The sequence below is a fragment of the Pinus tabuliformis genome, chromosome 1_1, assembly GCF_031772625.1.
Source record: "Pinus tabuliformis cultivar Carrire ecotype Pingquan chromosome 1_1, CPIR1, whole genome shotgun sequence".
Classification (NCBI taxonomy): domain Eukaryota; kingdom Viridiplantae; phylum Streptophyta; class Pinopsida; order Pinales; family Pinaceae; genus Pinus; species Pinus tabuliformis.
Window position 1 is genome coordinate 98,148,736 of NC_142297.1, and position 13,141 is coordinate 98,161,876.

Here is a 13,141-nt window from a genome sequence, read left to right on the forward strand (position 1 = left end):
ATATATATATATATATATATATATATATATAGATAGATAGGGAAGAAAATTATACAGAAGCATATATTAAAAACTTAACACATCTAATCACCTGAAAATAATATTCAGCAAGGAAAGTTTAAGTAAATGGTAACCTAGCAACTCAAAGAATTACAGACTGTTCTTTCGTACAGAAAAGGACAGATAAGCATCTCCTTTTAAGGCCAAATAAGATCAGGGATTCAAAGGCATGAAAAAGCATATTCTACTTTCTTGGCATAGAGGCAAGTTCCAGATGTATAAAACATCTCCGGGAACCTAAAGTTTAACAGACAAGGAAACATAATTTCAATGTGAACTTCAAATGCCGAGATATGCGAAATAGATGGCAATGAATTGAAATGTAGTTTAGATAAACTAAACTACATTTACATTTTGAAATGTCTCAGGTAAACAGACAATACAGATTTTCATTTTGAAATGTCTCAGGTAGACAGACAATACAGATTTTCATTTTGAAATGTAGTTTAGATAAACTAAACTTCCTGCTTGAAACATGTTTGTTCAGGAAATCTGGGTATTTCAAGTAATTGCACCAAGATTAATAAAGAAATCACACTAAATCACCCGTGAAGAGTTTGTAACCACACCATCGTGAATGTCTTTGATACATAATGTATTTGACAACTTACTTTGTGAGGAATCGCTTCGGAAGTATTTCTATAACTTCTCTGAATGTATTGCTTGTAGCCATTCAAGCCACTCAATAATGCTTCTTTGTATCTTGGAACTATATCCTCTTCATATCTTTGAGTGGGTACACAAACTTCTGAAAGCTGGATTGTGGAATCTGAATTTAGGGCAGTCATCTCATCACCTTCACATACACACTGAATACAGGAAGTACCACAAGAAAAAAAGTAATTTAGTATCAATCACATACTGAAGTTGATCATGTTATTCCAACAACATGCCAACATTACACAAAACATGCCAAACCTTATCAATAATCAACAAGTAGTGCTAAGTGAAAAGCTTTGTGAAAGCAGCAATACTCAGACACAGCATTGCAGTTGTCCAAAGGAATCAAAGTTCAAACATCCCCAACTGCTGTGGGTCATCATCACTAGTTACGTCCTTAAAATCCTCCTCACCTACCTTGTCAACTAATCTCTCCAAAACAATATGCTTCATTGCAAACAGTCAACTAATATTTGAGAAACCAAATTCCATATTACTAAATTCTTACATTTTCAATGAACTGAGTATTTGAGAGCCCTCTGAAAGAATTGAATGTATTATACAGATCTTGTTCAACAGCTTCAGTCTGCTCTAACAATTTATGCATTTCCTCAGTAACATTATTTGCCCTCTTTTGCAACCTTTCCATAAAATCCTCCAGCCAGTTTAGCACCTGCATAAATCATTTTTCTATGGGTAAACAAATGGTTCATTTTCTCTGAAAACTAACAAAGATATTGAATATACTTCAGAGGATAATTTGCCAGGTACTTTATAAATTGAAACAGAAGCCATCCAAAGGGAAAGTATAGCTATCAAATGATAAAATTAGGACTAAAGGATACATTTGTCAGACTGATAAAAAAGCAAATTACAAGATGCATTGTCCCTTCTTTTGTCAAAATAACTTGCATATAGGAGATGCATTTGATGTCGTCAATAATTGTTCTATTAGTGTCATCCCAAGCCATTTCAAGGTTCAGTGATATATGTGGTGATGTCTTGGGTCATTTTGCTACCAATCTTCAAGGCAGAACTGCTCCAATTCTCCGATTCTTATTCCCTGGGCTTGGGGGCAAGCTTTCTTTTTTCTGAGCCATTCCAATCGTGCACTCTTTGCTGAAGGGTTGTTTCTATTTTATCGCTTCTCAAGAAGCTTTATCTGCTGATAGAACCTTCAAACAGGCAGTAGCTTCAGGATCTAGAGATCCTTGCCATCCAAATTTCAGTGGTCACATTATTGAAAAAGCTTCAAATTCTCAGATGATCTCCCTTGAGGCTTGACATCAAGGCACCCTCGAACTTCAAATTCTATCAGGATCATGGTATATTTGCAAGCTTAATGGGCTTTAGCAACATCATTTGGATTTACATAAGTTGATCTCCCAGCCTTGCAAACCCTTAATAGAGCAGGAGGCTTACATCCACACCTATGCATGGGTATTCTTTATGGTGGAATTCAATTCAGCAAACAAAAAGGATCAAATTTATTGATATGGTTCCAAATTCATGGGCTAAGCTAGTCTTTGTTGATGCCTCCACAAACATGTTCTCCTCTGTCCTTGCATTTTTAGGCTCCTGAATCTTTGGAAACCATTAGTGATGCCCTAGAAAAGAATTCATTTCATTTCCTGTGAGATAGGAAGAAGGCATCTTACTCACAATAGCATTGAAATGGACCTTACCAAAGACCTACCAAAGTAAATCTAGTTGAAGATAGCACAGTTTACTAGGAAACAAAAGTTAGACTACAAGCATCTAGCCTTAAATGTCCAATCATATTTTGCTTACAGGCACATCACTTCATCCTGCCCCTCGATGAAGATTAAGAACAAAGCACAAGAAATCCTCCATGGTGGGGCAAGGTGTATATGAGAACCACCATTAGATTGGTCCAACTGTCACAACCTTTAGGGCGCACTTATGTTCATGATCTAAACAAAAAAACATCTTCAAGGAACATAGCTTTGCATGGAAACTTTGTAATCAATGTGCCATGACGAAGGGAATAGCACATTCATCACCATGTTTCAGTGTTTTCAAAATTTAGCAGATGAAGATCGAACTGGATATTCATCACTGCCGACGGAATCAGACGAAAAGTGAAGTTTCGACATACAGGCCTGAAATTTTGGGTGTAGCACCACAGCCTGTCACTACTCACAACCTGTCAAAGAAGTGTGGAGTTTAGAGCACTTTAAGAGTAAGGTTTTTGAGATAAATAACCAGTCCCAAGAGAGGTCTCTAATGGCTTACCAATATCATAGCTAATCTGGAGTTAAACACCCTCTTTAGATATAATCCTGAAGTACCCTTCACTCATAACAGAAACAGAAATCAAACATTACTGGAGCTGCATTCATTCATAACAAAAACAAAGTTTTCTTTTGCCACAAGATAGCTGGGTATACTTAGGGAAGGATGTTGTCATTTTGAAAATAACGTTGTATTTAGCAGCCTTTAATGGCAGAAGAGGGCATTACACTAAGTCCCATTCACAGCTGTCTTTGCTATGTTTAGCCTTGTATCCATTGCCTACAAGCCAGCAGCTGTTCGAAATTGGTAGCTTCGGTCGGTCTTTTCATGGTCAAAATTGAAGGAGAAATTATGTATTTTCCAGCTGTCCAAGTCGGCCTCAAATGGACAATTCGGCCCCACCACTTTAAGGGGTTTGACTTTAAGGTCAAAACCCACCTCTTGACTCACATATATATTGGCATTCATTGGATCACATTTGGCGTCACATCACACTCATCCATTCGACCAATCACAAGGATTTCTGTTCACGCGTGCAAAGGAGAAAGAAGACAAAAGTTTCCAACGAAGTTTCACATCTCTTATCTCTGCTTTGACCAGCGTTGCCTTGGATCTTCTTGCTGCTGTTTGACCAAGTTTTTATTGAACTTGGAGGCTAAATATTCTCTGATTCATTGACTGTTCATTGACCGAGATTTTGTTCCTGTTCTGGGCCATTGACCATGGGTTGACCGCATGTCAAACCCTGCAGTTTGACTAAACTTTGACTGAGGCATCTCAGACCGAATTTCAGCCCTTTAACCAGACTTTGACTAGTAAGCAGAAGTGCAGAGTTTCTCTCTCTTTTGACTTTGTTTGACTCAAAATATAATGTGGTCAATAGATGACCTTTAATGGAATATTCTGATGTACATTTTGATGAATTGAACTCTCTCTATCATAAGGAAAGATTACGGGTTTTCCCCTTGTGGAGTTTTGTCACGAGAAATTTTGGTGTCTCTTGTTTCATTGTTTCACTGTGATATCTATTGCTCTATTGAAGTTTATGGTTGAAATTTTCAAGTATAACTGCTTAATGATTGGAATGTTCTAAAGAACTCGTATTGTATCATTGGAAGTAGTTGTCAATTTGAAAATTGCTCGTCTTGTTTGCAACTAGAAAATCAACATGGAATCAGAGCTTTGGTGAAGAAAAAGAGCATTGAGATCACCTTGAAGAGCATTGAAAGCTGTTGAAAAATGTGTAACTAGGTCCAGTCTTCATATAGATGAAATGTACTTTTGATTCTTGTAAAGTGTAAAATGAAAGAAAAATATTATTATTATTATTTGAGCATGGGTTTCACGCTCAAGGGCTTTTATTTTATAGGTCAAACACCCATTAAGTGCTTCTAGGGTTTGTCCTAGGTCAAGAAGTCAAAAGAGTCATTGTCATAAGTTGAAAACTCCATTAGGCACATTGTAACTTGTAAAGAAAATTATTTGTCTTAAAAAATGTCCAGATATCCTCCAAGACCAAGTCGGTCTGGCAGTTGGCAAGTCGACCTAAAGGAAGAGCCACATCCATCGTTGAAGAGCCTATAAATAGAAGAGAACTCGTCCTACTTCAAGCACATTCACTCACCACTCATTCTAGAGAAGGAAGAGGCAGCAAAGGAGAAGGAGGACGAAGGAGATTTGTGTTTGGGCTAATTTTCTCTCACATGTGCTAAGGAGAACTAGGGTTTCTACAAAAAGGCCTAGGGTTTCTACCTTCAAGTTCGATCTTGAAGAAAAGGAGACAAGTAGGTCAAGCGAAGATCACCAAGAGAAATCCTCATGCTCCTGAAGTGAGGGAAAGCCAAGTGAAGGTCAAAGGAGAGCTCAAAAGGCAAATCAAAGCTCACACGTGTAGAAGTAGCAACTACTAGGGGGGTGAAATTTTAGATCTACAGTGGAGGCCGCAATTTCTGCTACTGGAGGTCAAAGAAGTGCTACTGGAAGAGATTTGACTAGGTTTGACAGGATCAAGGTTAGCACATCATGCAGAGAGGTTGATCTTGGTCTTGGAGGGTTCTGAAGTCAGTCTTAAGGTTTTGGAATTCGTCAATTGAAGAATCTATAAGAGAAGAGATTTGTGGGTTTTCCTCTCAAGTGGAGAGGTTTTGGCCCTGGCTTGCACCCTATATTTTGTGTTCTTATTCTTGCTTTGGTATTTGTTTGATGATTCACACATATACTAAGTAACAAAGCTAATAAGTAAAAGAACATCACAAGCAGTTATCAAGTAAAGAGAAATATGTATAATCATTGCCCCTTTGATTTCTCAACAAGAGCAACTTAAAGCGCATTGAGATCCTATATCTTTTGTTTTGATTTATCATCTTCATCCTAAATTCCTTCATGAAGTCAAAAAACAAGCTTGACGGAGCTACAAACTTCAGAGCATAGAAGACCAGAACCAGCTTGGGTATTGTGAAGGGAAAGGTTACTGAACCAGCTGATCAAGCAGGAAAAGACAAGTTCCAAGAAGATGACATCATTGCCATGAGCATCATTGTGTTGTTTGTTAGAGATCATCTAATTCCTTATATTGTTGATCTTAAGTCTTCCAAAGAAATGTATGATGCTCTCATTGGATTATACACCATCAACAACATTAGTCAATCTATAAGTCTAAGGAATCAGCTTCATGATGTGAAGATGACAAAAGAATGATACAATGGCATCATACTTCGTAAGGATCTCTCAATTGAGAGATCAACTCAAAGTTATTGACGAAAATGTACCTGATAAGGAACTAGTAGTTATAGCAATCAATGCTCTGCCAGACACTTGGGATTGTTTTCCATCAAGCATTAGTGGTAGAGAAAACACTCCTACCTTTGATAAACTATGGGCTACTTGCACTCAAGAAGAATCTAGGCTCATGTCTAAGGGCAAAATGCCAAATCCAGGTGAAGATTCTCAAGCTTTTGCAGCCCACTCAAAGAATAGCAAGGGAAAAATAAATTTTGGAAGATTTCAAAGAAGTACAATTAGAAGACCTACTTCAAGGCCTGCTCCTAGACCTACTCCAGGAGGACCCGCTCCACAAAGAAGACATCCTCCTCCCTCTCAATAAAGAAGGGACCTGTCAACTATTCAATGTTTTCGTTGCCAAGCATATGGTCACTATCAAAATAGGTATCCTCAAAGAAATGATGACCAAAAAAGAAAAGGGAAGCAACATGCTTCTATAGATGATCTCAAAGAACGTTCATTCATGTGGAGGCCTAGGGAGAAAGTTTCTAATAATGATGAAGATTCCTTTTATTATGCTTTAACAGATTCTATTGCAAGTCATGTTTGTAGAACTTTCAGCCACTGTTTTCCAGCATTTCGTCCATCATTTTCCAGTCCTTTTTAGGCCATTTTACAGCACCTTGTTTCCCTTTGAGACTTGTGTTGTGTTTCTTCTCTAGGATCCCCTTGAGCATCCTTCTTTTTGCAGCTTGTTTTCTAAAATTTTCCAGCACTTTGCTTTCTGTTTTTTGTTGGTTTTTCTGCATCATTTCAGCAGATTTTTGCCTCAAGATCCCAGTCCCTTTAGACATTAGATCTTTTGGTCATTTTGTGTCTTTGAGTTGCTTGTTTTGCCATCATTTTTCTTGCTACTTCATAGCCTTTTTGGGTGGGGAATTTTCATTTTGTGCTTGAGCTTGTTGTTTATTTTACGGTTCATTTTCAATATTTTTTCCAATTTATGCACTTTATTTTCAGCAGCATTGGCATCATAAAACATGCTCAATTAACTCATCCACTAATACATTACTCACACACTCACACCTTAAGCGAACATGAGCTTGGTTACAACTGCCAAGCCAAGACTTGAAACACTCCACATTAATAATAACTTAACTCACATAGATTAAGCCCATTGGGCAGTAGGACAAACAATCTTTGTAGTTAGGTTTAGGATCGGTAGGATAGGATTCCAAAAACACCCAATGATCACTTACATCAAGACATAGAAAGTTGACATTCTAGGGAGCTTAAAATCCTTCACAATCCCACGATCCAAAGCCAGTGCACGCCAAAGACCCATTTGAAAGGGGGTCAGCAGTGTTTTTAAAACCGGAACCGGTGACCGAACCGGTCCACCTAATGAACCGGTTTACCGACCGGAACCGGTCTAACCGGGACTGGTTTGGTCTAAACGAACCGGTTTTTAAAAAATACATTAAATAATTAATTTTTAATGAAACAAAACTATTTTTAAGATGTAAAACCATGATTCCAAGCCAATAGAGACAAAATATGCAAAGTTTGCTCATTTATATACCATGCAAAGGTGAATATATCAAAATGGCACCGAGTGCAATACATATCATCGACAAAATAGCAAAATACATAAGAAATGAGGCTCTAAATGGCCTATAAAGTCCAAAAACAATGCTGCAAGCTATGAGGCCATTGGCCTACTACAAGTCTACAGTGTACACATGATCAATCATCGAGTCCATCACCACTACTAGACATAGGATCATCATCAGGAGCTACATAGACATCATCTGGTTCAGAGTCTGAGGATGCCTCTGCAACATCAGTATCAATGCCACCAATGACAATAGAAGTGGACCTAATGGAAGCACGAGTTTGTCGACCTGCACGACTAGTGCCTTCCATTGGTTCCTTGCCTTTCCTTGATGCCGCTACTGATCCTGGTTCTGATGCCGCCACATAATCTGCCTCATCCTCCGCTAAAGCCATGTCGATATCAAAATCAGCCTCAAACACAGGATCTTCAAAGTTCAGTCTCCTCCACCCATTCTGATGTTGGATCAATATCGTCCAACACAATGGGATCTATATCAGGTGATTTGCTCATCATTTGGTTCCTCCTCAGTCGAAGGTTGTATTGCACAAAAACAAGATCATTTAACCGTTTTTGTTCCAAACGGTTTCTCTTCTTCGTGTGTATGCGCTCAAAAACAGACCAATTGCGCTCACAACCTGAAGCACTGCAAGTTTGACTGAGGACTCTAATTGCAAACCTTTGCAATTGAGGACACTGGCCACCAAATGACTCCCACCAATGTGCTGCAAAGAAAAAGACAATAATTAGTAACTTAGTTTATAATTTGAATTGTAAAGAACGTAAACAATTTTAACTTGAAATGAAAAACAAAATGGAAATTGGAATTGCTTACCTGGTTGGTCCACATCTCTTGCCATCTTTGCCAAGTTTTTGCCAAAAGTACCACTTGCTTGATTGAAATAGTAAGTTGTCTATGTATATCCAACTGGTCTACATGGTTAGGGACCATGCGCTCCAAGCAATCAATCAATCCAGCTCTGACCTCCCCATCATGCTGATCTCCTAGCCGATTTTTATAGTGATACCTTGGGTTCAAAAAATACCCGGCTGCATGTATAGGACGATGGAGTTGATTGTTCCATCTGTTATCAATGATCTCCCATATACGGCCATATTTAGCTAACCTGTCATTGTAAGCTGCCCGTATCTGCTCCTTTGCCTGATCCATAGCTTCATAAATGTAGCCCATGGCCAATCTTTCCCCATCCACCAACCTTAGCACCTTAACAAGGGGCTCGGTAATTTTCACAAGCTCTACAGACCTTTCCCAAAAATAAGTGTCTAACACTTTCTTTTTGGTGTCTTTTCCATCTGGTCTACGAGCCCACCGAGATTCAGACCATTCATCAGAGGAAAACATTTTCTGCAAGTTTCTATGTTGACCATTGAGACATTGCAACGTGAGGAAGTGAGTTGCAAATCTCGTAATTGCAGGCCTAACAAGCTCTTTGCCTCCAATGTGTTTCCTCATTAGGCTCAATACCCATGAGTGGTTGTAAATGTATTTTGTAATGCACTTGGCATGCTCTACCGTGTTTTTTACCCACTCCACCTTGCCTATATCCTCAAGCATGAGGTCTATGCAATGTGCAGCACATGGAGTCCAAAATATGGTCTTATATTTGGCCTCAAGCATCTTTCCAGCAAGAACATAGTTTGAGGCATTATCAGTGATGACCTGCACAACATGCTGCTCCCCAACTTCCTGAATAATGTTATCCAAAAGCTCAAATAGAAGGCTTGCATCCTTTACCCTATCAGATGCATCAACTGATTTCAAAAACATGGTTCCTTGAGGGCAAGAAACAAGGAAATTAATGATAGTGTGGTTCTTTCCATCGGTCCATCCATCTGACATAATGGAACAACCTGTTTTGACCCATGACTCTTTAAACTCAACCAAATACTCATCAATGGAAGATATCTCTTCTGGCAAAAGAGCTCCCCTCAAGTCATGCATACTAGGGCCTTTGAAGCCCTTTCCTGCAGCTATAACAGAGTCCCACATAGCTTGGTAATAAGGTGAGCGAGCAGCATTAAATGGGATATCTGAATCATACCACCATCTAGCAATGTATTGGTGAGAAGTTTCTTTGCATTGTTTTTCCCAATGTTGATCCAAAGTGGGTTGAGAACTTCGCTGGGAGGAAGTGGGATTAGATTTAGAAGAGGCAATGGTGGCAGAAGATGAGAAATAACTTTGGATGTTTGGTCTCTTTGGTCCTTTTGATGGTTGGCCAACTCCAACAGAAGGATGAACATAGTGAAAGGGGTCATTGGTGGAAGGGATAGAAGTGGAGTCTTGAATCTCATAATCATCATACCCACTCTGTTTCAAAACATTCATGGTTTCCATTAATTCCCTCTTCCTTGCAATTTCATCTTGGATGGCCTTCTCCCTAGCCTTATCCTCATAAAATTTTTCAAGCTTGGCAATGTATTCTGCCCTAATAGGACCTAACAGTTCTTTTGGTGCATCACATGGCTTTACTTGGCCTCTTACCCCAGCCAAGTGTTGTTTCAACCTAAGAATACCCCCACCTCCAATAGATTTATGGCATAATTTGCATATCATTTTTCCCTCAATTACATCACAATGAACCCATGCACTGTCCTTTCCTTTTGGAGCCATGTTTGCTTGAAATAATAACAATTTGCAAATAAATCTGCCATTTAAAAAAAAAATTGCAGCTAAGGAACATGGAAAACCAATGATAAATGTAGGAAAAAAATGCACATGCAAGCTACAAAATTTGATAGCATAGAGCTAGAGAGTTCATAGGCTTAGCATAGATAATAGATCATTGAAGTGAGAAGTTTATAGCACAAAAAAAATAATTCATGGACAGCAGACTCAAATGAGGAATTATCAAGTGCAAATCCTTACCTGGAAATGCAAAGTAGCTCCCTTAGCCTCCTCTTGATGATGGCAACTCCACTGACAGCTACACACTATCTCCAAAATAGCTCCAACTCCAACTCCAAGATGACTACTTCAGCAAAAACTCCACACTCTCCAAGCTCACAAACAAACTCACAAACACTCCAAATCAGTTGTGTGAGACAAATGAGAGTGAGAGGGGTGTCTTATAGCAAGTGTGAGGGTGTTTTTGGAGGGAAAATACCTTTCCCTCACCCCCAAAACCCCTAAACCGCCCTCATTTCCAAAACCGCTGCGCTTTTTTGGTGTTACCGGCGGCCTGTCCATAAACCGGCCGGTTTAGGACGGAACCGGCCGGTTTGCTATAAACCGGCCGGTTCCGCCCTAAACCGGCCGGTTTTTACCGGTTAGGGCCTATTTCTGGGCACGAGGGGGTCTAAACCGGGTTAGGAGGGCCGGTTCGGACCGGCCAGGCTCCCAACCGGCAACCGGTTTTCTCCACCAGTTTTTAAAACTATGGGGGTCAGGCTTAGGTCCCACTGTGCATGACTCTCCACGAGGCTAGCCTGACTCGTTCGTCCAAGGTTCCACATTGTTCATTGACTACCAAGAAGCCCAAGACTCGACCGCCCTTGTGGGATGAAGTTAACATTATTGTTCAATCTTAAGAAAACACCCTATAGGCAGTGGCTCTGGGCAAAGCAGTCGCTCCTCTACCCTACCTTCCCCTAGACAACTCTGCTTGCGAAGATCGGACCCCGTCAAGTAAGAAGCTTTTTGGAAGGCCATCTAAAACAGTAGATCTAGGACTTGTTTGAGGATTTAGACTACCTTTAGGCTAGAGGTCATTTTTATTTTGATAGGACGTGTTCGCTTGGATTAGAGTAACATATCATTATAGTTAGTTTACACTTGGCACCACTGCACTAGGATGTTGCTTATTTTCTGTTACTCTCTTCCTTCATCATTACCCTTTAGCCTTTAGTGTCATCATTTTGTCCTTACACCATTGCGCCCCCTAGGTGTTTGTCGTGGACACTCCATGGCCTTCACCCCCAATTTCCTTTAGGACATCCTCTCACTCCTCCTCGTCAAGTTAGGATCCATCCTCCTAGTCCTCCATTGAGTCCGCATACAAACTTTAGTTCTTTTGATTCTTCTAGCTCTTCCTCTAATTCCGCATCCTCCCAACCCTACACTGCTACCATGTCAGGAGCTAATTCGGGTGGCAGAAACCCAGGTGGTAAACTGGTCCCAACCAAGGTAACCCTCAAGGAGACAATATCGGGACCTCTTCAAGTATGGCCACTAATCAATCTCTTCTTCCCTACATGGTTGGTTTGAGCCTCCCCGACTTAAGCCAACTCATTAATGATCCCCTTCACCATGACCAAAATTGGCCTCCCATGCCAACCAAACTTCCCTCGGATATCCCCAAGTTTTAAGGTAATCTTGGAGAAGACCCCACCAATAAGGTTCGCTCTTTCAACGTGGTGTTCATCAAATTCCATCACCAAGGACTCCATTCATCTTCGTCCTTTCCAGCGCACTCTAACTGGAGTACCTGCCAAGTGATATGTCGATCAACCAAATGCCTCTCATTCCACCTTTTCAATTCTTGCCAAGGCCTTTCTTTCATATTTTCGGTTACCTCTTCGATATGACATCGTTATCGAACTATTGACTTAGTTTCGCAAACTTTTGCCACTCCCCTTTATGACCATGTACAAGAATGGCGCAAAAGGAGGAGCCTCCGTAAATCTATTGAGTTTGAGGATCGTGTTTATATGGATTGGCTTTTGAGAACTCTCCTCGCCCCCATAGGTAGAGATGTCGCCTCACAGTATTACTTGTACTGACAGTTTGGGTCAGCAGATAGAAAGAGCGCTTGTTCGAGCATTGCTTGAGGACAAGCAATTTTGGGAAAGGAGGACAGTAATGTCCCATATTTTTTATTCATTGTTTGAGGAGGTTAGCAGAGACTCGGGTTGCGCCAACAGATGGGTGAAGTGGGTCTCACGCTCAAGTAAGGGCCACGAGGAGGCCATCAGCACCAATGGAGGGAGAAGTGCAACTTTAGGAGGCAAGGTGGCTGCCACCAAGGAGGTAATATGCACAAGAGGGAAAAATCGAATTCCTAGTGGAATGTGGGGGGCACCAAAGGAGGCAATTTGAACATCAAGGAAGGGGGGCGAGTTGGTGGATTCTGTGGGCCACCAAGTGGAGACAAGGGGCCCGTGATAAAGAAGGCAACAAGGAAGCATTTCTTGGCATTTTTTGACCATTACATTTCATAAATTAACCTCTTGGGGTTGTTTAGCAGAAGGAGCCTCAGGCGAGATTCCAATCCGGTTTCAGAGAACTTCGAGTGTCTCCCTAGCTGGAAATTCAAGGAGTCCATTGCAAGGCTTCTACAAAGCTTAACCTTCACCAGTTGGATCAGCAAAGCGCATTTCCTAGGCAAAGAAGAAAAATCAACTTGGTCATTTACGCAATCCAAAGAGGAGATTGAGAGATAAATCTTGTAGGGATTTTCTCTTGTTAAAGGAGCGAGATTTCAGTGAAATTTTGCAATGGTAGTTCCAGACAATACTTGAGGGCCAAGTTTTCCCTTTCTAGGCAATACGTGAGCCTTCCTGTTGAAGAATGTAACTAGTGTCAGTCTTCATAATTGTACTTGTCAAAAGAAGATTCATTACTAAAGAAAATGACTTATTAAAGCATAGGTTTCGTGCTTGGGTCAATATTTTCTAGGTCAAAGCCTCCATTGAAGGCTTCTAGGTTTTATCTTTAGTCATTAGAGTCATTGTCACTTTATTAGATCTATTCTCGCACAAAGTGTCTACGGACTGCGACAACGCTCAGTGTATGGATTACCACTCTAATCCCTACTCACTCTGTTTAGACTCTCTCCTAGCTAAGTCAAGGGGGGTAGTCCCTGTTGT

The 13,141-nt window shown here is 40.3% G+C and overlaps 1 protein-coding gene across 1 annotated transcript in view; it reads right to left on the reverse strand.

The window, feature by feature from the left end:
* The window catches only part of LOC149211836 (uncharacterized), a 145,631-nt gene that overhangs the window by 89,158 nt on the left and 43,332 nt on the right, over positions 1–13,141 (reverse strand). The window contains exons 2-3 of the mRNA XM_089388487.1: positions 1,229–1,393; positions 672–869 (exon numbers count right to left, since the gene is read on the reverse strand). Of these exons, the coding sequence (XP_089244613.1) occupies positions 672–869; positions 1,229–1,393 (363 nt within the window). The remainder of the gene's footprint in view (positions 1–671; positions 870–1,228; positions 1,394–13,141) is intronic.